Genomic DNA, 24,772 nt, shown 5'->3' with positions numbered 1-24,772 from the left:
CTACTGTACTGTATTTTTGTTCGACTGTTCTGACTTTGCTCATGGGTGTGTGTATACTCTATTATTTTAATTATTATTTGCCTAATTTTACAACTGCTGTTTCTCTGGGGTTCATCTTTAGTTTCTCATTTTTGGATATTTGCTTTAATCTTACTTAATGCGATAACGAACCACTTGTGGACTCTTTGTTCCCAACCATAGATCAAGCCCTGAGCTTTGGGAGTGGGAGCACTGACTCCAAGACCCTAAACTACCAGAGAACTAACCCTAGGGAGCACCAAATAGTGAGAACTCAGACAAAGGAGGTGAATACAGACCTGGCATCAAACAACCACCAGTAGCACCCTGTGCAGCATGCCTCATTTAAAGAACAAACAAAACAAAAATACAAACCCAACCATCAGCAGACAGGATTACCACCTCACTCAGCCTTGCCCATCAGAGGAAAAACAAACAAACAAAAACTCAGCACAAATCTCACCCTATGCAAAGATTACACAAACCACTGGACCAAACTTAGGAGGGCAGAAACCAAAAGGAGGAAAGAATTCAATCTTCTTCAAGGAAAGAATTTAACTTTCCTTGAACCCTGGGAAAAGGAGACCTCAAACAAAATAAGTTAAAAAAAATAATGAAAAGACAGAGAAATACTACACAAATGAAGGAACAAACTAGAAAACACAGAAATCCAAATAAATGAAGAGGAAATAGTCAAACTGTCTGAAAAAGAATTCAGACTAATGATAGCAAAGATGATAAAAACCCTTGAAAACAAAATGGAGAAAATGCAAGAATCAATCAACAAAGACTTGGAATAATTAAAGAAAAAACATATAGAGACAAACAACACAATTGCTGAAATTAAAAATACTCTAGAAGGAATCAATAGCACAATATATGAAGCAGAATAATGAATCAGTGAGCTAGAAGATAAAATGGTAGAAACAACTTCTTAAGAGCAGAATAAAGTACAAAGACTGAAACTGAGGATAAGACTCAGAGACCTCTGGGACAATATCAAATGCACCAACATTCGAATTATAGGGTTCCCAGACGAAGAAGAGAAAAAGAGAGAGTATGAAAAAAATTTTGAAGAGATTATATTTGAAAATTTCCCCAACATGGAAAAATAAATAGTCAACCAAGTCCAAGAGGCACAAACAGTCCCATACAAGATAAAGCCAAGGAGAAACACACCAAGACACATACTAATCAAACTAACAAAGACTAAACACAAAGAAAGAATATTAAAAGCAGCAGGGGAGAAGCAACAAGTAACATACAAGGGAAACCCCATATGCTTAACAGCTGATCTTTCAGCAGAAACTCTGCAGGCCGGAAGGGAATGGGAGGATACATTTAAAGTTCTAAAAGGGAAAAATTTACAACCAAGATTACTGTACCTGCCAAGGATCTCATTCAAAATTGATGGAGAAATAAGAAGCTTTACACACAAGCAAAAGTTAAGAGAATTGAGTACCACCAAACCAGCCTTACAACAAATGTTCAGTCAGTTCAGTTCAGTCGCTCAGTCATGTCCAACTCTTTGCGACCCCATGAATCACAGCACACCAGGCTTCCCTGTCCGTCACCACCTCAAATGTTAAAGGAACTTAAATAGTCAAGAAATATAAAAGAAGAAAAAAGATCTACAAAATCAACCCCAAACAATTTTTAAAATGGCAATAGCAACATATATATCAATAGTTACATTAAATGTAAATGGACTAAATGCTCCGACCAAAAGACACGGACTGGCTGAATGGATACAAAAATAAGACCCATATGTATGCTGTCTACAAAAAGCTCACTTCAGACCTCAAGACACATATACACTGAAAGTGAGAGGATGGAAACATATATTCCATGCAAATGGAAAGCAAAAGAAAACTGGAGTAGCAATCCTTATATGAGACAAAATAGACCTTAAAATAAAGAAGATTACAAGAGATAAGGAAGGACACTATATAATGACCAAGGTATCAATCAAAGAGGAAGACATAATGAATGTTTGTAAATGTCTGTGCACCCAACATAGGAGCACCTCAATACATAAGACAAACACCAACAAACATAAACAACCAAAGCAAAAACAACACCCAGTTGTGGATGTGACTGGTGATGGAAACAAGGTCCAATGCTGTAAAGAGTAATATTGCATAGGAACCTGGAATGTTAGGTCCATGGATCAAGGTAAATTGGAAGAGATCAAACAGGAGACGGCAAGAGTGAATGTTGACATTTTAAGAATCAGCGAACTAAATGGACTGGAATGGGTGAATTTAACTCAGATGACCATTATATCTACTACTGTGGGCAAGAAGAAATGGAGTAGCCAATATAGTCAACTACAGAGTCTAAAATGCAGTTCTTGGATACAATCTCAAAAATGACAGAATGATCTCTGTTTGTTTTCAAGGCAAACCATTCAATATCACAGTAATCCAAGTCTATGCCCCAACCAGTAATGCTGAAGAAGCTGAAGTTGAATGGTTCTATGAAGACCTACAAGACCGTCTAGAACTAACACCCTAAAAACATGTCCTTTTCATTATAGGAGACTGGAATGCAAAAGTAGAAAGTCAAGAAACACCTGGAGTAACAGGCAAATTTGCCGTTGGAATACAGAATGAAGCAGGGCAAAAGCTAATAGAGTTTTGCCAAGAGAATGCACTGGTCATAGCCAACACCCTCTTCCAACAACACAAGAGAAGACTTTACACATGGATATCACCAGATGGCCAACACTGAAGTCAGACTGATTATATTCTTTGCAGCCAAAGATGGAGAAACTATACAGTCAGCAAAAACAAGACCGGGAGCTGACTATGGCTCAGATCATGAACTCCTTATTGGCAAATTCAGACTTAAATTAAAGAAAGTGGCGGAAACCACTAGACCATTCAGGTATGACCTAAATCAAATCCCTAATGATTATACAGTGGAATTGAGAAATAAATTTAAAGGACTAGATCTGATAGAGAGAGTCCCTGATGAACTATGGATGGAGGTTCATGACACTGTAAAGGAGTCAGGGAGCAAGATCATCTCCAAGAAAAAGAAATGCAAAAAAGCAAGATGGCTTCTGAGGAGGCCTTACAAATAGCTGTGAAGAGAAGCAAAATCAAAGGAGAAGAGAAAAGATACACCCATTTGAATGCAGAGTTCCAAAGAATAGAAAGGAGAGAATAGAAAGCCTTCCTCAGTGATTGGTGCAAAGAAATAGAGGAAAACAAAAGAATGGGAAAGACCAGAGATCTCTTCAAGAAAATTAGATATACCAAGGGAACATTTCATGCAAAGATGGGCTCAATAAAGGATAGAAATGGTATGGACATAACAGAAGCAGAAGATATTAAGAATAAGTGGCAAGAATACACATAAGAATTGTACAAAAAAAGATCTTCAAGACCCAGATAATCACAGTGGTGTGATCACTCACCTAGGGCCAGACAGCCTGAAATGCAAAGTCAAGTGGGCCTTAGGAAGCATCACTAGGAAGAAAGATAGTTGAGGTGATGGAATTCTAGCTGAGTTATTTAAAATCCTAAAAGATGATGCTGTGAAAGTGCTACACTCAATGTCAGCAAATTTGGAAAACTCAGCAGTAGCCACAGGACTGGAAAAGGTCAGTTTTCATTCCAATCCCTAAGAAAGGCAATGCCAAAGAATGCTCAATACTGCACAATTGCACTCATCTCACAAACTACTAAAGTAATGCTCAAAATTCTCCAAGACAGGCTTCAACAATACATGAATCGTGAACTTCCAGATGTTCAAGTTGGATTTAGAAAAGACAGAGGAACCAGAGATCAAATTGCCAATATCTACTGGATCATCGAAAAAGCAAGAGAGTTCCAGAAAAATATGTGTTTCTGTTTTATTGACTATGCCAAAGCCTTTGCCTGTGTGGATCACAATAAATTGTGGAACATTCTGAAAGGGATGGGAATACCAGACCACCTGACTTGCCTCTTGAGAAACTTGTATGCAGTTCAAGAAACAACAGTTAGAACTGGGCATGAAACAACAGACTGGTTCAAAATAGGAAAAGAAGTACACCAAGGCTGTGTATTGTCACCATGCTTATTTAACTTATATGCAGAGTACATCATGAGAAATGCTGGGCTGGATGAAGCACAAGCTGGAATCAAGATTGCTGAGAGAAATATCAATAACCTCAGATATGCAGATGACACGACCCTTATGGCAGAAGGTGAAGAAGAACTAAAGAGCCTCTTGATGAAAGTGAAAGAGGAGAGTATAAAAATTGGCTAAAAGCTCAACATTCAGAAAACTAAGATCATGGAATCTTGTCCCATCACGTTATGGCAAATAGATGGGGAAACAGTGGAAACAGTGGCAGGCTTTATTTTTGGGGGCTCCAAAATCACTGCAGATGGTGATTGCAGCCATGAAATTAAAAGACGCTTACTCCTTGGAAGAAAAGTTATGACCAACCCAGACATCTTTTTAAAAGGTAGAGACATTATTTTGCCAACAAAGGTCCATCTTGTTAAGGCTATGGTTTTTCCAGTAGTCATGTATGGATGTGAGAGTTGGACTATAAAGAAAGCTGAGCACTGAAGAATTGATGCTGTTGAACTGTGGTGTTAGAGAAGATTCTTGAGAGTCCTTGGACTGCAAGGAGACCCAACCAGTCCATCATAAAGGAAATCAGTGATGAATATTCATTGGAAGGACTGATGTTGAAGCTGAAACTCCAATACTTTGGCCACCTGATATGAAGAACTGACTCTTTGAAAAGACCATGATGCTGGGAACGATAGAAGGTGGGAGAGGGGGACAACAGAGGATGAGATGGTTGGATGGCATCACTGGCTCTGTGAACATGAGTTTGAATAAATCCAGGAGTTGGTGATGGCCAAGGAGACCTGGCATGCTGCAGTCCATAGGTTCTAAAGAGTCGAACCCAACCTAGAGACTGAACTGAACAGACATAAAAGGAAAAATTGACAGTAACACAATAATAGTAGGAGACTTTAACACCCCACTCACACCAATGGACAGATCATCAAAACAGAAAATTAAAAGGAAACACAACTTAAGTCATCCATTAGATGTGATGGATCTCATTGATATCTTCAGAACATTCCATTCAAATGATAAGAATACACTTTCTTCTCCAGCACACATGGAATATTCTCCAGGATAGACCACATCTTGTGTCACAAATCAAACCTCAGCAAATTTAAGAAAATTGGAATCGTATCAAGCATCTTCTCCAAACACTATTAGATTAGATGTCAATTATAAGAAAAAAAAATGGTAATAAATACAAACATATTGAGATTAAACAACATATTTATAAATAACCAACAGGATACTGAAGACATCAAAAGGGAAACCAAAAAATTTCTAGAAACAAATAACAATGGAAACACAACAACTCAAAACCTATTTTGAATGCAGCAATAGCCATTCTAAGAGGGAAGTTTTTAACAATACAGTCCTACCTCAAGAAATGAGAAAAACATCAAAGAGACAACCCAAAATAACTGGAAAAATAAGAATAAAAATAAAAGAATAATAAGAATAAAAAAACCAAAAAAATTTTAAAGGTAATAAGTTATAAAGATCTGAGCAGAAATAAATGAAAAAGAAATGAAAGAAAAATACTAAAGATTAATAAAATTAAAAGTTCATTTTTGAGAAGATAAACAAAATTTGCAAGCCTTTAGCCAGATTCATCAGAAAAAAAGAGAGAAGAATCAAATCAACAAATTAGTAATGAAAAAGGAGGGGTTACAACAGACAATGCAGAAATACAAAGGATTATAAGAGACTAGTATGCGAAGGCAATGGCACCCCTACTCTAGTACTCTTGCCTGGAAAATCCCATGGACAGAGGAGCCTGGTAGGCTGCAGTCCATGGGGCCGCTAAGAGTCGGACACGACTGAGCGACTTCACTTTCACTTTTCACTTTCATGCATTGGAGAAGGAAATGTCAACCCACTCCAGTGTTCTTGCCTGGAGAATCCCAGGGACAGAGGAGCTTGGTGGACTTCCGTCTATGGGGTCGCACAGAGTTGGACACGACTGACGTGACTTAGCAGCAGCAGCATTATGAACAACTATATGTCAATAAAATGGATAACCTGGAAAAAATAGGCAGATTCTTAGAAAAGTTCAATCTTCCAAGACTGAATCAGGAAGAAATAGAAATTATGAACAACCCCAATTAACCCTAACCCTAATTAAAAGTACGGAAATTGAAGCTGTGATTAAAAATCTCCCAAAAAACAAAAGCCCAGGACCAGGTGGCTTTACAGGAGAATTCTATTAAACATTTAGAGAAGAACTAATGCAGATCTTCCTAAAACTCTCTCTCTCTCTTTTTTTTAACTGCAGAGGAAAGAACACTTCCAAACTCATTCTACAAGGTCACCATCACCCTGATACCAAAACCTAACAAAGACAACACAAAAAAAGAAAACTGCAGGCAAATATCACTGATGAACATATATGCAAAAATCCTCAACAAAATTTTACCAAGTAGAATTCAGCAACACATCAAAAAGCTCACACACCATGATCAAGTTGGGTTTATTCCAGGGATGCAAGGAATCTTAATGTATGCAAATAAATCAATGTGATACACCATATTAACAAATGGAACAATAAAAATCATGTGATCATCTCAATTGATACAGGGAAAGCCTTTGAGAAAATTCAGCACACATTTATGATGAAAACTCTTCAAAAAATGGGCGTAGAGGTAACCTACCTCAACATAGATAAGCCTACAGCAAACATTATTCTCAGTGGTAAAAACCTCAAAGCATTCCCCCCAAGATCAGGAACAAGAACAAGACTTTTGCCACTGTTATTCAACATAGTTCTGGAAGTCCTAGCTACAGTGATCAGAGAAGAAAAATAAATAAATGGAATCCAGAGAGGAAAAGAAGAAGTAAGCCTCTCACTGTTTGCAGGTGACATGATACTGTACATAGAAAACCCTAAAGATAGTATCAAAAAATTGCTCGAGAGAATCAGTTAATTTAGTAAAGTTGCATAATCAATACACAGAAATCACTTGCATTTCTATATACTAACAATGAAAAATCAGAAAGAGAAATTAAGGAATCAATCCTATTTACCATTGCAACAAAAAGAATTAATATCTAGGAATAAATTTACCTAAGGAGACAAAAGAACTGTACACAGAAAATTATAAGACACTAATGAAGGAAATCGAAGATGACATAAACAGATGGAGAGATATTCCATGTTCCTGGGTAGGAAGAATTAATATTGTGAAAATGACTATATTACCAAACACAAGCTACAGATTCCATGTGATCCCTATCAAATCACCAATGGCATTTTTCACAGAATTAGAACAAAATATTTCACAATTCATCCCATGGACGGAAAAGCCTGGTAGGCTACAGTCCACAGGGTCGCAAAGAGTCAGACAGGACTGAGCAACTTCCCTTTCACCTTCATGGAAACACAAAAGACCCCAAATAGCCAAATCAGTCTTGAGAAAGAAAAATGGAGCTGGAGGAATCAACCTTCTTGACTTTAGGTTATACTACAAAGCTATAGTCATCAAGACAGTATGGTCCTGGCACAAAAACAGGAATATAGACCAATGAAACAATACAGAAAGCCCATAAAGAAACCCATGAACCTATGGGTACCTTAGTTTTGACAAAGCAGACAAGAATATGCAATGGGGCAAAGACAGCCTCTTCAATAAACGGTGCTGGGAACATTGAGCAGCTACATGTAAAAGAATGAAATTAAAGACCTAAATGTAAGACCAGAAACTATACAACTCTTAAAGGAAAACATATGCAGAACACTCGATGACATAAATCAAAGCAAGATCCTCTATGACCCACCTCCTAGAGTAATGGAAATTAAAACAAAAGTAAACAAGTGGAACCTAATTAAACTTAAAAGGTTTTGCACAGCAAAGGAAACTATAAGCAAGGTGAAAAGACAACCCTCAGAATGGGAGAAAATAATAACAAATGAAACAGTTGGCAAAAGATTAATTTCCAGAGTGTACAAGCAACTCATACAACTTAATACCAGGAAAACAAACAACCCAATCAAAAAGTGGGAAAAAGATCTAAACAGACATTTCTCCAAGGAAGACATACAGATGGCTAATAAATACATGAAATGATGCTCAACATTGCTCATTATTAGAGAAATGCAAATCAAAACTACCAAGAGATTCACCTCACACCAGTCAGAATGGCCATCATCAAAATGTCTACAAACAATAAATGCTGGAGAGGGTGTAGAGAAAATGGAACACTCTTATGCTGTTGGGGGGAATGTAAATTGATATAGCCACTATGAAAGATGGTATTTAGATTCCTTAAAAAACTAGGAATAAAATCACCATATGATCCAGCAACCCCAGTCCTAGGCATATACACTGAGGAAACCAAAATTGAAAGAGACACATGTATCCCAATGTTCATTGCAGCACTATTTACAATAGCCAGAACATGGAAGCAACCTAGATGTCCACCGACAGATGAATGGATAAAGAAGTGTGGTACATATACACAATGGAATGTTATTCAGCCATAAGAAGAAATGTGTTTGAGTCAGTTCTAATGAGGTGGATGAACCTAGAACCTAATATACAGAGTGAAGTGAGTCAGAAAGAGAAAGATAAATATTGTATTCTAACACATATATACAAATCCAGAAAACTGGTCCTGAAAAATTTATTTACAGGACAACAATGGAGAAACAAACATAGAGAATAGACTTATGGACATGGGGAGAGGGGAGGAGAGGGTGAGATGTATGGAAAGAGTAACATGGAAACTTACATTAGCATATGTAAAATAGATAGCCAATGGGAATTTGCTGTATCACTCAGGAAACTCAAACAGGGGCTCTGTATCAACCTAGAGGGGTGGGATGGGGAGGGAGATGGGAGGGAGGTTCAAAAGGGAGGGGATATATGTATACTTATGGCTGATTCATGTTGAGGTTTGACAGAAAACAACAAAATTCTGTAAAGCAATTATCCGTCAATAAAAAAAATTTTTTTAAGCATATATTTCACATCTACAAAAAAAGAATGAATCAAATATCAGAAACTCAGAAAATGCCTAACACAAATAGGATGACTTTGGGAATATGTGATAATGTTTTTCCTTTAGACATGTTCTTGAGATGCTGAGACATTAAAAAGTTTTACTGCAAAGAGTCTGAAACTCAGACCTGTTAACTGGAGAAATGTCCATGCTAAGATGAAAATAGAGGCTTTTGTTGAAACTTGGGAGTAGATTAGAGAGTGGAAGGGGGATAGAAAGAAAAAAGGTCATAATATTGTGAAATAAACAACCTTAAGGATTGCTACAGATTCTTTGTGTTATTCAACTTTGTGCCTTCGTGGGCAACATGCCCCCTATACATAGTAGATGCTGATGAGAAGGACCTAGGAAAGGATGGTGTCATAGGTTGCCCTGTAATTGTTGTTGTTCAGTGACCAAGTGGTGTCTGACTCTACAATGCCATGGACTGAAGCATACCAGACTTCTCTATTCTTCACTATCTCCTGGAGTTTGCTCAAACTCATGTCCGTTGAGTAAGTGATGCCATCCAACCATCTCTTCCTCTGTCACCCATTCTCTTGCTGTCAGTCTTCCCCAGCATCAGGGTTTTTTCCAATGACTCAACTCTTTGCATCAGGTGGTCAAAGTTTTGGAGCTTCAGCCTCAGCATCAGTCCTTCCAATGAATATTCAGGACTGATTTCCTTTAGGTTTGACTGGTTTGGTCTCTTTGCTGTCCAAGGGACTCTTTTTTTTTTTTTTTTTAACTTTACAATATTGTGTTAGTTTTGCCAAATATCAAAATGAATCTGCCACAGGTACACATGTGTTCCCCATCCTGAACCCTCCTCCCTCCTCCCTCCCCATACCCTCCCTCTGGGTCGTCCCAGTGCACCAGCCCCAAGCATCCAGTATCGTACATCGAACCTGGACTGGCGACTCGTTTCATACATGATATTATACATGCTTCAATGCCATTCTCCCAAATCTTCCCACCCTCTCCCTCTCCTACAGAGTCCATAAGACTGTTCTATACATCAGTGTCTCTTTTGCTGTCTCGTACACAGGGTTATTGTTACCATCTTTCTAAATTCCATATATATGCATTAGTATACTGTACTGGTGTTTTTCTTTCTGGCTTACTTCACTCTATATAATAGGCTCCAGTTTCATCCACCTCATTAGAACTGATTCACATGTATTCTTTTTAATGGCTGAGTAATACTCCATTGTGTATATGTACCACCGCTTTCTTATCTATTCATCTGCTGATGGACATCTAGGTTGCTTCCATGTCCTGGCTATTATAAAGAGTGCTGCAATGAACACTGGGGTACACGTGTCTCTTTCCCTTCTGGTTTCCTTGGTGTGTATGCCCAGCAGTGGAATTGCTGGATCATAAGGTAGTTTTATTTCCAGTTTTTAAAGGAATCTCCACACTGTTCTCCAGAGTGGCTGTACTAGTTTGCATTCCCACCAACAGTGTAGGAGGGTTCCCTTTTCTCCATACCCTCTCCAGCATTTATTGCTTGTAGACTTTTGGATTGCAGCCATTCTGACTGGCGTGAAATGGTACCTCATAGTGGTTTTGATTTGCATTTCTCTGATAATGAGTGATGTTGAGCATCTTTTCATGTGTTTGTTAGCCATCTGTATGTCTTCTTTGGAGAAATGTCTATTTAGTTCTTTGGCCCACTTTTTGATTGGGTCATTTATTTTTCTGGAGTTGAGCTGTAGGAGTTGCTTGTATATTTTTGAGATTAGTTGTTTGTCAGTTGCTTCATTTGCTATTATTTTCTCCCATCCTGAAGGCTGTCTTTTCTCCTTGCTAATAGTTTCCTTTGTTGTGAAGAAGCTTTTAAGTTTAATTAGGTCCCATTTGTTTATTTTTGCTTTTATTTCCAATATTCTGGGAGGTGGGTCATAGAGGATCCTGCTGTGATGTATGTCGGAGAGTGTTTTGCCTATGTTCTCCTCTAGGAGTTTTATAGTTTCTGGTCTTATGTTGAGATCTTTAACCCATTTTGAATTTATTTTTGTGTATGGTGTTAGAAAGTGTTCTAGTTTCATTATTTTACAAGTGGTTGACCAGTTTTCCCAGCACCACTTGTTAAAGAGATTGTCTTTAATCCATTGTATATTCTTGCCTCCTTTGTCAAAGATAAGGTGTCCATATGTGCGTGGATTTATCTCTGGGCTTTCTATTTTGTTCCATTGATCTATATTTCTGTCTTTGTACCAGTACCATACTGTCTTGATGGCTGTGTTTTGTAGTAGAGCCTGAAGTCAGGCAGGTTGATTCCTCCAGTTCCATTCTTCTTTCTCAAGATAGCTTTGTCTATTCGAAGTTTTTTGTATTTATATCTACCTAAAGAAACTAAAGACCTATACATAGAAAACTATAAAACACTGGTGAAAGAAATCAAAGAGGACACTAATAGATGGAGAAATATACCATGTTCATGGATTGGAAGAATCAATATAGTGAAAATGAGTATACTACTCGAAGCAATTTATAGATTTAATGCAATCCCTATCAAGCTACCAATGGTATTCTTCACAGAGCTAGAACAAATAATTTCACAATTTGTATGGAAATACAAAAAACCTCGAATAGCCAAGGGACTCTCAAGAGTCTTTTCAAACACCACAATTGGAAAGCATCAATTCTTAGGCACTCAGCCTTTTTTATGGTCCAACTCTCACATCTGTACATAGTGAAGTCACTGAGTTGTGTCCACCTCATTGCAACCCCATGGACTGTAGACTGCCAGGCTCCTCTGTCTATGGGATTTTTCAGGCAAGAATACTGGAGTGGGTTGCCATGTCCTTATCCAGGGGATCTTCCTGACCCAGGGATCAAACACTGATCTCCCACATTGCAGGCAGACTCTTTACAATCAGAGCCACCACATGACCAATGGAAAAACCATAGCTTTGACTAGACAGACTTTTGTTGGAAGAGTGATATCTATGCTTTTTAATACATTGTCTAGACATCACCAGATGGTCAACACTGAAATCAGATTGATTATATTCTTTGCAGCCAAAGATGGAGAAGCTCTATACAGTCAGCAAAAACAAGACCAAGAGCTGACTGTAGCTCAGATCATGAACTCCTATTGCCAAATTCAGACTTAAATGGAAGAAAGTAGGGAAAACCACTAGACCATTCAGGTATGACCTAAATCAAATCCCTTATGATTATACAGTGGAAGTGAGAAATAGATTTAAGGGCCTAGATCTGATAGATAGAGTGCCTAATGAATTATGGAATGAGGTTCGTGACATTGTACAGGACACAGGGATCAAGACCATCCCCATGGAAAAGAAATGCAAAAAAGCAAAATGGCTGTCTGGGGAGGCCTTACAAATAGCTGTGAAAAGAAGAGAAGCGAAAAGCAAAGGAGAAAAGGAAAGATATAAGCATCTGAATGCAGAGTTCCAAAGAATAGCAAGAAGAGATAACAAAGCCTTCTTCAGCGATCAATGCAAAGAAATAGAGGGAAACAACAGAATGGGAAAGACTAGAGATCTCTTCAAGAAAATTAGAGATACCAAGGGAATATTTCATGCAAAGATGGGCTTGAGAAAGGACAGAAATGGTATGGACCTAACAGAAGCAGAAGATATTAAGAAGAGGTGGCAAGAATACACAGAAGAACTGTACAAAAAAGATCTTCACGACCCAGATAATCATGATGGTGTGATTACTCACCTAGAGCCAGACATCCTGGAATGTGAAGTCAAGTGGGCCTTAGAAAGCATTACTACGAACAAAGCTAGTGGAGGAGATGGAATTCCAGTTGAGCTATTTCAAATCCTGAAAGATGATGCTGTGAAAGTGCTGCACTCAATATGCCAGAAAATTTGGAAAACTCAGCAGTGGCCACAGGTCTGGAAAAGGTCAGTTTTCATTCCAATCCTAAAGAAAGGCAATGCCAAAGAATGCTCAAACTACCACACAATTGCACTCATCTCACATTCTAGTAAAGTAATGCTCAAAATTCTCCAAGCCAGGCTTCAGCAATATGTGAATCATGTACTTTCTGATGTTCAAGCTGGTTTTAGAAAAGGTAGAGGAACCAGAGATCGAATTGCCAACATCTGCTGGATCATGGAAAAAGCAAGAGAGTTCCAGAAAAACATCTATTTTTGCTTTATTGACTATGCCAAAGCCTTTGACTGTGTGGATCACAGTAAACTGTGGAAAATTCTGAAAGATATGGGAATACCAGACCAGCTGACCTTCCTCTTGAGAAATTTGTGTGCAGGTCAGGAAGCAACAGTTAGAACTGGACATGGAACAACGGATTGGTTCCAAATAGGAAAAGGAGTACATCAAGGCTGTATATTGTCACCCTGCTTTTTTAACTTCTATGCAGAGTACATCATGAGAAACGCTGGACTGGAAGAAACACAAGCTGGAATCAAGATTGCTGGGAGAAATATCAATAACCTCAGATATGCAGATGAGACCACCCTTACGGCAGAAAGTGAAGAGGAACTAAAAAGCCTCTTGATGAAAGTGAAAGTGGAGAGTAAAAAAGTTGGCCTAAAGCTCAACATTCATAAAACAAAGATCATGGCATCCGGTCCCATCACTTCATGGGAAATAGATGGGGAAACAGTGTCAGACTTTATTTTTTGGGGCTCTAAAATCACTGCAGATGGTGACTGCAGCCATGAAATTAAAAGACATTTACTCCTTGGATGGAAAATTATGACCAACCTAGATATTCAAAAGCATATTCAAAAGCAGAGACATTACTTTGCCAACAAAAGTCCATCTAGTCAAGGCTATGGTTTTTCCTGTGGTCATGTATGGATGTGAGAGTTGCACTGTGAAGAAAAGCTGAGTGCTGAAGAATTGATGCTTTTGAACTGTGGTGTTGGAGAAGACTCTTGAGAGTCCCTTGGACTGCAAGGAGATCCAACCAGTCCATTCTGAAGGAGATCAGCCCTGGGATTTCTTTGGAAGGAATGATGCTAAAGCTGAAACTCCAGTACTTTGGCCACCTCATGGGAAGAGTTGACTCATTGGAAAAGACTCTGGTGCTGGGAGGGATTGGGGGCAGGAGAAGAAGGGGACAACAGAGGATGAGATGGCTGGATGGCATCACTGACTCGATGGACGTGAGTCTGGGTGAACTCCAGGAATTGGTGATGGACAGGGAGGCCTGGCTTGCTGTGATTCATGGGGTTGCAAAGAGTCGGACACGACTGAGCGACTGAACTGAACTGAACTGAGGTTTGTCATAGCTTTTATTCGAAGGAGCAAGCGTCTTTTAATTTTGTGGCTGTAGTCAACATCCACAGTGATTTTGGAGGCCAAGAAAATGAAATCTGTCACTGTTTCCACTTTTTCCCCATCTGTTTGCCATGAAGTGATGGGACCAGATGCCATGATCTTAGTTCTTTGAATGTTGAGCATTAAGCCAACTTTTCACTCTCCTCTTTCACTTTCATCAAGAGGCTCTTTAGTTCTTCTTCACTTTCTGCCATAAGGGTGGTGTCATCTGCATATTTGAGATTATTGATATTTCTCCCAGCACTCTTGATTCCAGCTTGTGCTTAATCCAGGCCCATATTTCACATGCTGTACTCTGCACAGAAGTTAAATAAACAGGGTGACAATATATAGCCTTGATGTGCTCCTTTCCCAATTTTGAACCAGTATGTTGTTCCATGTTGATTTCTAACTGTTGCTTCCTGACCTGCATACAAGTTTCTTAGGATGTAGGTAAGGTGGTCTGGTATCCATCTGTTTCAGAATTTTCCACAGTTTGTTGTGATCTACACAGTCAAAGGTTTTAGCTTAGTCAATGAAGCAGAAGTAGATGTTTTTCTATGATGCAGAGGATGTTGGTAATTAACCTCAGGTTCCTCTGCCTTTTCTAAATCCAGCTTGTACATCTGGATGGTCTTGGTTCACGTGTTACTCAAGCCTGTAATGAGGCTGCATAACAAATAACTTCCAAGTCTTTGTGGCTACCAAAACATTTTTTATTGTGCACAGGTCTGCAGCAGCTCTGCTTCAGTCTGGGAGGTGGATGCAGGTCTGCTCTACACAACGTTCATTCCAGGACCAGGTTGAATGATCAGTGCCAACCTGCAGGGAGGCCTTCCCATGGAGAATTGCATTTGCTGTGTCACAGCACTAATTCTTCCTGTTAGGTACTAACCAGCTCATCAACCAGCCCAGGAGCAAGTTGTTTGTATGGAAGCAACCTAAATGTCCATCGATAGATGAATAGATAAAGAAGATATGTATGCACACACACGTATACACACACAGAGATATATACATATATGTACTACTTGGCCATGAAAAAGAAATGAGATGATGCCATTTGTAACATCATGAATAGACCTAGAAATTATCATACTGAGTGAAGTAAATCAGATAGAGAAAGAAAAATACCATATGATATCACTTATATGTGGAATCTAAAATATGGCACAGATGAACATATCTACAAAACAGAAACAGACTCACAGACATAGAGAAAAAACTTTTGGTTACCAAGTGAGGGGGCAGTGCATGATTGAGAAATTGGGATTAGCAGATGTAAGCTAGTAAATATAGGACAGATAAACAGCCAAGTCCCACTATACAGCATAGGGAAATATATTCAATATCCTGAGATAAAACATAATGGAAAAGAATATGAAAAAGAATATATATATATCTAAATATTTATGGCTTCCCTGTAGCTAAGACAGTAAAGAATCTGTCTGCAATGCAGGAGAGTTGGGTTTGATTCCTGGCTCAGGAAGATCCCTAGGGGAAGGAAATGGCAACCCACTCTAGTAGTCTTGCCTGGAGAATCCCATGGACAGAGGACCGTCATGAGCTACAGTCCATGGGGTCACAAAGAGTCAGATGTGACTGAGCAATAAATACCACTACTACTATATCTGTATCTTTATAGCTATATATGTAAAACTGAATCATTTTTCTATACAGCAGAAATTAACACAACATCATAAATCAACTATACTTCAATAAAATGCATTTAAAAATGATAAGCTAGTCACCTGGCCAATCCCATGTCAGTGGCAAAGGGATGTAGACTGTCATCCTGTTATATTGTGAGGGGGTGCAAAACAACATGGCAACAGGTCTGAGTGTGTGATCCTTTCAAAAGGAGTGAGGAATTGGACACATAATCCAGTCTTCAAGGTGGAGGATGAGAACAATAAGTAGAGGAGAGAAAAACTTCCAAGAAGGAAGTTCTCAATAGGCGATGCAGAGGAGGGGTCAATAACTATGCTGAGAAAATGCTGTTGGATGTGTCTGCATTTCAGCAAAGTGGTAGGGGCACAAACCACCCACCACAGGGATAGACTGGCCATATTTACCCAATAAAAATACAGGATGCCAAGTTGATTTTGAATGGCTGATAAAACTAATTTTAAGATTATTTTTAATTACTCATTGTTTATATGAAATTCAAATGAATGTGGATATGTTGTGTTTTGATCTGGAAGCCTTCCAGAGGGGTGATGAATGAGCAGTAGGTGAGGTATTGGAGGCAGGACTGAAATGATCATTTTAGGGAGGGATAGAACTGATGGATCTAGGTAGTAGTGAAAGGTTCGCCTGATGATAAAGACCTAATCCAAAATATAAGAAATCATCTCACACACACGTATGGTGTGTGTGTGTGTGTGTGCTAATATTTCACATTTTGGAAGATGATGGGAGAAAGGAACAAATTTGAGTAGTAATTGTATACTGTGACCTCAGAGCATCTCTTTGTGGTGATTCAAACAGAACAAAATAGCCAAAACCATGACCTTCTAAGACTTTGTCCCAAGATAGGAGCTTAGAGTAAACCTGCATGGGACCAACTACTAAAAACGTCATTACGTGGTACCTGTGATTTGCTCACGTCTGCTTTGCACTCAGATATGAAGACTTGGCATCTCTTGTGCCCTGTTGATAAGTATTGGAGGGGAATCGGGGTGGGAGTACAAGTCAAGTGTGGGGGCTGCAGAGTGGAGGGATGACCTCTGGGAGCTTCTGGGGAGAGGGCACTCTGCATCTCAATGATGATCATTGAATATGCTTTGGAAGCAAATAACTTAGAGAGTGCATGGGATGACTGGGAAGACCCAATATCTCCATGGGTGGATTCAACCCTAAGATGCAAAATTTTGTGACTGATGAAGAACTGTAAGAACTACAGTTGTTACATCGTGTCTGGGGACAGATGGGGAGGGGTACCCAAGACAGTGTTGCCCTTGAAAGGATCAGTCTGGGGCTCAAAGACTACTTTGTTCATTCCTTTACCCTTGCCTTGAGTGGAGAGATGAATTTGGGTTGGAGTTCTTCCCCATTTTGTGGACTCGTCGTATGTGAAGGTTGAGCTCAGCTGTGAGCACTGAGGGAAGATGCCAAGTGCTGAGAAGGCAGGCTCTGAAGATAGCGAGACCTTGGTGGGTATTCCAGCTCCATCACTAAACCTGCACTGCAACTTTGACCTGCAGCTTAACTGCTCCATGCTGCAGATCCTTTATGGGATGTAGGAGTCATAAGAGTACTTAACTCACAGGCTATTGGGAAAATTAACTGCAACCCATAGCCCTTTGCATGCAAATCAAGCATGTATCATTGCAATTCTTTCTTTAGGTAATGATTACTCTCAGTAGACATGGGGTTCCTTGAAGATAGTATCTGTTTTGCTTTTATATCCCAAGTACTTAACATCAAAGTTAAGTACTTATATCAAAGTTCTTAACACTGTTGGTTAAGTAAAATCAGATCACATATTTCAGGCTGAGATTTCCAGAAATTAACTTGTCAGAGTCAGCAAGAAATCCTGAAGATTTAGCAAAATGGTCACCCTTCTAGTTAATTCCGCTCCATCATGCAGGCCCTGAAATCATAACACCATGCAATCCTATATGACTTGAAGATTGATTTCTGCTTCTGTGCCTGTCCAGACAAAGAATTCTTGAACCACATTCAGCTGCATCCTCTTTCAGTGGCCGAAGTGCCCCCTCCCACCCCCAGTGATGTGCTGTAGGGCCATTAGACAGCTGTGCTCTGACAGGTTGTTTTGAAATGAACTGATCAGTTGTTTTTGTCTCCTGTTGACCCAGCCTCACAGATAATTTCATGTCTTGTAGACCAAACAACTGGCTGACTCAGTAGGGTAAAATTCAGTCAACTGTTTAAAACACTCTAAACAACTGATTGTCTCCAATTTGATTTTGATTTAGTTGTTTACTTTGATTTACAAAGTTAAAGCCAGTGTGTTCTGTAAAATTTTAAGGGTTCCTAGAAGGTGGACACTAGATCGCAGCAATTATCTTACAGGAATGCAACACGAAATTAATGCTCACCAAGTGTCATGAGGGTGACAGTGATGAAATGTATGGAACTAAGCCTGACTCTGTGGAGCTCCTGGGCACAAAAGCCTTTCTGCATCCCTGGTTAATGGTAGGAAACAGGCTTCATTCAGCCTCCATGACCTTCCCAGAGCTCCAAAGGTCGGGTTCAAACAATTACTAACCAGGGAAGGGAGGGGGTGTGGAGACAAGGGAGGAGCAGTCGAGAAACAATAGTGCAGCTTTGGGGCAGGGTCCTGATTCGGCCTCAAGAGATACACAGAACAGTATCTTTGAGCTGTCTTGCAGATACTGAAACTCCCACCAGGTAGGAGAAGTTAACTTCATGCTGCCCACAAGCACAAAGATATCAGGCCAGTTGGAACCGGAAGGTTGATAATCCTGACTCCCTCTTCCCTCACCACCAACGAATCAGAACATTGTCCATAAGCTGATCATGCTCTGCTCCTTGAACACTTGAATACTCCTCACTACCCCCTGCAGGAGGGGACACAGTTTTGAGTGCATTAGCCCACTGTGTCCCCCTTTGCCCAGTAAAGCAATAAAGATATGTTTTCTTCTTCACCCAAACTCTTGTCTTCAAATTTTAATTCAGTGTTGGTGTACAGAGGCCAGGTTTGGCATCATATATGAACACACTTTTGGGGAAGAAAAGAAAATGTCATAAAGTTGAAGTAATAAAGCCAACAAATTTTATTTAACATACTACTTTTGGAGACTCAGCTATTATCTTTGAAGATATATTTATTCTCAAAGATTCTGTTGGAGATGATATAACATATTGTTTGGTTTAAGTTGATCAACCCTAAGGCAAGTTTCTATGAATCAGTCAGGGGACCAGAAGGAACCAATGGAAGGAGGAACCAGATGCTTTGGTAACAGGTGCAGGAATTGATATTTTGACATATCACACGCTTGAAATGATTAGGCAGTTGGACAACAGCATACTTAAAGAGCAGCAGAAAAACAATCTTCCATTTGATTCTTACTGAGATTTATTGTTTCCAGTAATGCCACTTTTCAGAAGTAAACTCATGTGCTCACTTAGACAGGCTGACAGAGTAAAAAATTGTATGTGATGCAAAGTACCCTTTGGGCTGGAGATGAAGACACACACCGTGCAGTGACAAGTCAAGTGCCCCCAGCAGATGACAAATCCCACCTCCCTTCCCGCAATCCAGCTCCCCTCTTGCCCAGTGGAACCCACAATGAGTGTCTGGCACAACACAGAACACAGATGGCTGTAGACTGACATGAAAAGTAAATTTTATTAAACATGTTTACATACATGAGTTGGAAGTTCATTTAAAAGCACAGGGAAGTGTTAAGACAAGTGGTCAAATAGAAAGATACTACCCAATTAGAATCAGTTGATCGTTGGCCACTAAGACAGAACAGTATCTAGCAGAAGTACACCAATGCTTCAGTCCTTCCTGCTCAGCATGGTGACCCGTGGTCAATCTGTGCCCTGGGAACAATGGGCAGGTCATTCTGGCGTGTGTAAATAATAAATAATTCACTTGGTGCAGGCAGTATGTCTATGGATTAAAACCTATGTGTACACAGTGTCTACATGTGTTACAGCCCCACAGGAGGAATCTACACCAAAATATTTATTAGAAGGAATTTGGTCCATACTACATCACATTTTCCAGAGGGTAAAAAATAAAGTCCATCTACAGACATTTCACCTCAGACTCACAGATGGAGTCTGGCTAAAACTTGCAAAATGTCTATAACAAAAATGGATGGCTTAGATTTCTTGGTTATTTCAGTAGAGTAATTAACAAGCAAACTGTACAAGTACATGCAACATACAAGCTGGCCTATGTGGAACTAACATACATTATTAAATAACCTTTTGTTTCTTTTCTTTTTTCCTTTCTTTTTTTTCATCCTTTTTTTTTTTTTAATAAAACGTGCATGCAGCTTTGAACAGTTCCAAGTCATGCTGCTCTATTTGTGGAGTCACAAAAGTGGAGGGACTCATAAAAGGAGGGAGAAGGTCTTGATGCACCTGCAGAGTCTGCAGTTGTTAGCACAGATACAGAAGGTCACAAGGGAATTCAAGGCCAAGAAAAACTCAGATGAAGAAAATGCAAATTGAACTGGACTTTGTTTTATTTCCCCCACCCCAAAGTAAGATACTTTGCATTAAAAAAAACAAGCATTGTGCTTGCATCAATTTCAAAGAAATGTAAACTAAAATTTGATAAAAATCATTAGTTTAGTGCAGAATATTTCAAATGAAATTTCCAGTGGAATATTAATAGCCCATACCATGTTCTTGCCAGGACGGGTACTAAGTCTACACTGAGATGTGGCCAAGGAGCCTGGGCATCATTCAAAGTGTCTGAGGCTCAAATCCATTTCTAGTCACCATTTTGGGAAGTCAAACATATGGTTTGTACACATGAGCATATACTTGCTTTTATTTTGGATGTCAGGAAGGAAAAGGCATTACAAGGAGTGTTTCCAAGGTACAACGATGCATTTAGGTTAGTTCCCAGCATTCGCTGCAGACTCAGTTCTGTAAAAGTCTTCCATGCAAAACAATGGAAAACATAAATTAATGATTTAGAACACAAACAGACATGAGCTCCATTCAAAACAGTGATTCTGTGATTATTTGTTTTCAGAAGATCACTTTCATTTTCTGGATTTCTCATTAGAACTTGAAGAATCATAACGCAAAAGTTAGTGAGGCCCTCATTGGCCTCACTTTGTCTCATGGTGCACACTCTGCAGAGATGCTACAGAGACTGCTTCAGCCCTTTTTTTTTGGTGCTTTTGGAAAAAGAAAGGAAGGGTCTCTGTAAACATCACGAGCCCTGTCATGACACAGCTGAAAACGAGTAGAAACAACAAATGCAGTGAAAACCGAATTAAATCAAAACAAATCTGAAATCAACTGAAATCAACAAACAACACACAAACAAAACTTAAACACCAGGGAAATAACACTCCTTGTGGTTTGTGCAAAAAACACATGAAATACAGCTTTTCACAAGAGTGACAGTTTCCAGTTTGTTCAGTTTGGTGTGTGCATGTGCGCGCATGTGTGTGAATTTGCAGTTTCCTTTCTCTCATTTGTTAGAAGCATCAGTGATTCTCTAGCACGTTGATTCTTCCTGTATTTGATAGACTGCCTTGTTCTGTCATGTGAAGCCAGGTTTTAAACAACGATTGGGACATATTATTGAAAAACGACTACAGGCAAAACACAGGTTGATTGTCTGTCTCCAACAATGCTCATGAAATATCTGGTTCAGATTATTATCCTGAAGGTAGAGTCTTAGTGGTGTGAGTTCATTAGGACCGGATGCAGGGGGGCCCAGTGGAACTTTCCAGAGATGACTGGGAAGCCCGGCGGGTCAGAGGGGTGAGCGTGGGGTCGACCAGTGATGACGGTGGGAACAGCTTGTACCAGCCGATGACCATGCTGGAAAGATCGAGTTCCTCCAACAAGATCTGAGCCACCCCCATGAAGCATTTGTGGTCCATTCTGCCGTAGTCCCCCCAGACAATCACCTGCAGAAACAGAGAGTGCAGTAAACTTGAGCTCCTCTCCTTCACACACGAAGAGCTGAGAGCAAACTGGTCTGTAAAACTGAGCCAGACAGGGAAGGAGGTGAAGTGAATAAAACTAAGACCAAGGAGACTTAATAATTAAAAGTATTCAGGTACCCTGAGACACTTCATCATGATTTTTTGATGTGATGGAATACATACTATATTTTCCTAGTCCATGAGGGGTACTGTTTATATAAACCATGTTAAAAACAAACAGGGAAGCTTATTTACTTATCAATTCAAAACCTTCTTTAGCAACTATTGTCTAGTGAGCAAGGGGCAGGACCACAGAGATATACAGATTAAATTTTGTGCAAGCTAGGAGGGCAAGATAACCCAACTTCTGGTACCATGGAGTGTGTGCATGGTGGAATGTGCAAAAAGAATGAGAATATTCATTACAGTTCTTTTATATTATAAACTTGTTACTGAAGGGACAGACTGAACAATAATTATAAGCTGGTGCCTTTTGAGGACTTGCCTGACAGTTTTGACTTGATCAGAAGATTAATAAGTCAGTGAACTGACAGAACAATCTGACACCAAAACCAACTCTTGTGGTGTCAGGTAAGATTCCCATTACACTTACTCCAGGCTCTGTAGAGGTTCCCAAATGAACTCACTCACCTGTTTTACAGAGGCAGGGGTTGCAAATCTGTTTTTCAATTTACTGAGTAACCTTGCCAAATCATTTAATGCCTGTATTTCTCAGACATAATCTTTCAAAAGGGGACAATGCAGATAGTGAAATGGTCTATGACTAAGCTGATATTATAGAATGGGTGTAAAACAAGGGCTTTTCAATAAATAATTTCTGGACAAATAATCATAGAAACAGGAAAAATTAAATTGGACCCTACTTCACAACATAAACCAAAATAATAAAACTTTATGAAAATAATATATTTATAACTTTCAGGTTATGTATACCCAATATATTTATAAAGAAGGATAAAAATAAAGAAGGATTATACCTAATAAGGTATAAAGAAGGATTTTTTAAAAACTAAGTCAGAAAAAAAGCATAAACAACATAAAAGTGGTTTTTTAAAAAGTATATTTAAATTGAGAACTTCTGTTCATCAAAAGATGTAAAGAGTTTGGTGAAAGAAAACTCACAGTAGGACTAATGTGTGTGTAATTCATGTAAATAACAAAATACCAGTATCCAGAACAGCTTAAAACAAACAAACAAAACTTCAACAAGCTCAAAAGAGTATCAGGTAAAACGGTTAATTTTTCACACAAGAGAAAACCCAAATGGTCAATTACATATGAACAATTTGTTTAATCTTATTAGTAGCTATAGAAATGCAAATGAAAAGCCAAAAAAAAAAAAAAGCTGGGGGCAGGGCAGTGGTGGTCAAAATATTTAGAAAAGATAACATGTGGAAGCAGCTAACAGTGAAACGGACACTCAACCAGTCATGAATATTTGCTTCCTTTCCTTTCTTCCTCTTTGCATCATGTCTTGCTCACTAAACTATTACTAACATTGGTTGCCCTAATTATCTATATATCTATCCATCTACCTGTCTACCCAACCATGCATACATTTTTCCATCCATCTAGTCTATGTATTTATATATCTGTCTATCTACCTATCTCTCCATCCTTCTATCTATCTCGTCTAACCATCTGGTCTACTTATCTAACATCTAGAAGACGAAAGGGGTGCAAAGTAGGGCAAAAGTACAAGGAAAGGATGAGAGAAGGGAGAAAAGGAGAGTGAAAATAAATATCTTGTTCTCCATTGGAACCTAGAGATATTTTACAACCACATATCACTTATATTGTAAATTAATAATTTGGAATTTATTATCTTTCTGTTTGCCCACCTCTTCAATGTTGGTGTAGACAGTAGGCCTGTTACAGTGTAAAAAGACAAACCAGCTAGGACTGACCTGAAGGACTTTACCCTGTGGACTTTCATCAAAAACCAGGGACTGTTGGTACAAAGGGTCAAGGGTCTTTCGTGCAATTCTTGTCTTCTTCTTGGCTATGCAGGCCCCATTCTCCAAAAGATACACTTTGACATAAGGAGCTGAACAAAGGTAACATTAACAGATAACAAGTTAATCCTTCAAATTAAATTGATTTTATTAGCAAATGCTTTCTTAGAGAAGTAGAGATGCTTACTAAAAGCTTTCCATTGATTATTTAAATCATTTGAAGTCTTCAGTGCTCCATGAACGCTACCCCTTAAAACCCATATGTTACTACTAACATAATTTTCCTCATTTCAAGTGTGCAAAGTTATGATAAGATTCTGACTTATTTGGCTTATGGCTGGCAATACAACATAGGCTTATATTTTAAAACTCATTTTCTATCTAAAAGCTTATCCTTGTTACGATTAGAACTGAACTTTTATGCTGCCTTTGTACATGGGCAGACAAAAATAATTGACACGAGCTAAGAAGCCATCATAACTAAATTTGTCTTAACACAAGACTTTTCCTAATACTTTCAACAGAGTAATTGTGCAAGGAAAACCCAGATCCACTGTTATACAATCAAAGGACAGATAATGCAATACGGAGTGTGTGCAATTCAAATACAACACGTTTTGAGCTTCTGTCCACGGAAGACTCTCATATGAACAGTTAATTCTGCGTCTTACCAGGTGTGGATTTGGAGCCGGGTTTCTGCGTGAGGCTTCGTGCTCGAATCACTTCAACTTCTAACTGGCCCTTTTTATCCTCCATTCCTATCTGTATATCACCTGCCAGCAGAAGCAAAATGTGTCAGCTTCTTTGCAGTCGCATTCAGTTAAAAAAAAA

At 39.0% G+C, this 24,772-nt stretch overlaps 1 protein-coding gene across 49 annotated transcripts in view; it reads right to left on the bottom strand.

Moving 5' to 3' along the window:
• Positions 1-19,665: 19,665 nt before the first annotated feature.
• The window catches only part of RIMS1 (regulating synaptic membrane exocytosis 1), a 249,200-nt gene continuing 244,093 nt past the window's right edge, over positions 19,666-24,772 (bottom strand). For all 49 annotated transcript variants that reach the window (XM_024996896.2, XM_024996894.2, XM_024996898.2 and 46 more), the window contains 3 exons: positions 24,613-24,714; positions 23,894-24,033; positions 19,666-21,947 (listed from right to left, as the gene is read on the bottom strand). In XM_024996896.2, coding sequence (XP_024852664.2) covers positions 21,729-21,947; positions 23,894-24,033; positions 24,613-24,714 — 461 coding nt within the window. In that variant the 3' untranslated portion in view covers positions 19,666-21,728. The remainder of the gene's footprint in view (positions 21,948-23,893; positions 24,034-24,612; positions 24,715-24,772) is intronic.

The sequence above is a fragment of the Bos taurus genome, chromosome 9, assembly GCF_002263795.3.
Source record: "Bos taurus isolate L1 Dominette 01449 registration number 42190680 breed Hereford chromosome 9, ARS-UCD2.0, whole genome shotgun sequence".
Taxonomy (NCBI): Eukaryota; Metazoa; Chordata; class Mammalia; order Artiodactyla; family Bovidae; genus Bos; species Bos taurus.
Note: the sequence above shows the minus strand (reverse complement) of the source record. Positions and strands in the feature narration are given on the sequence as shown.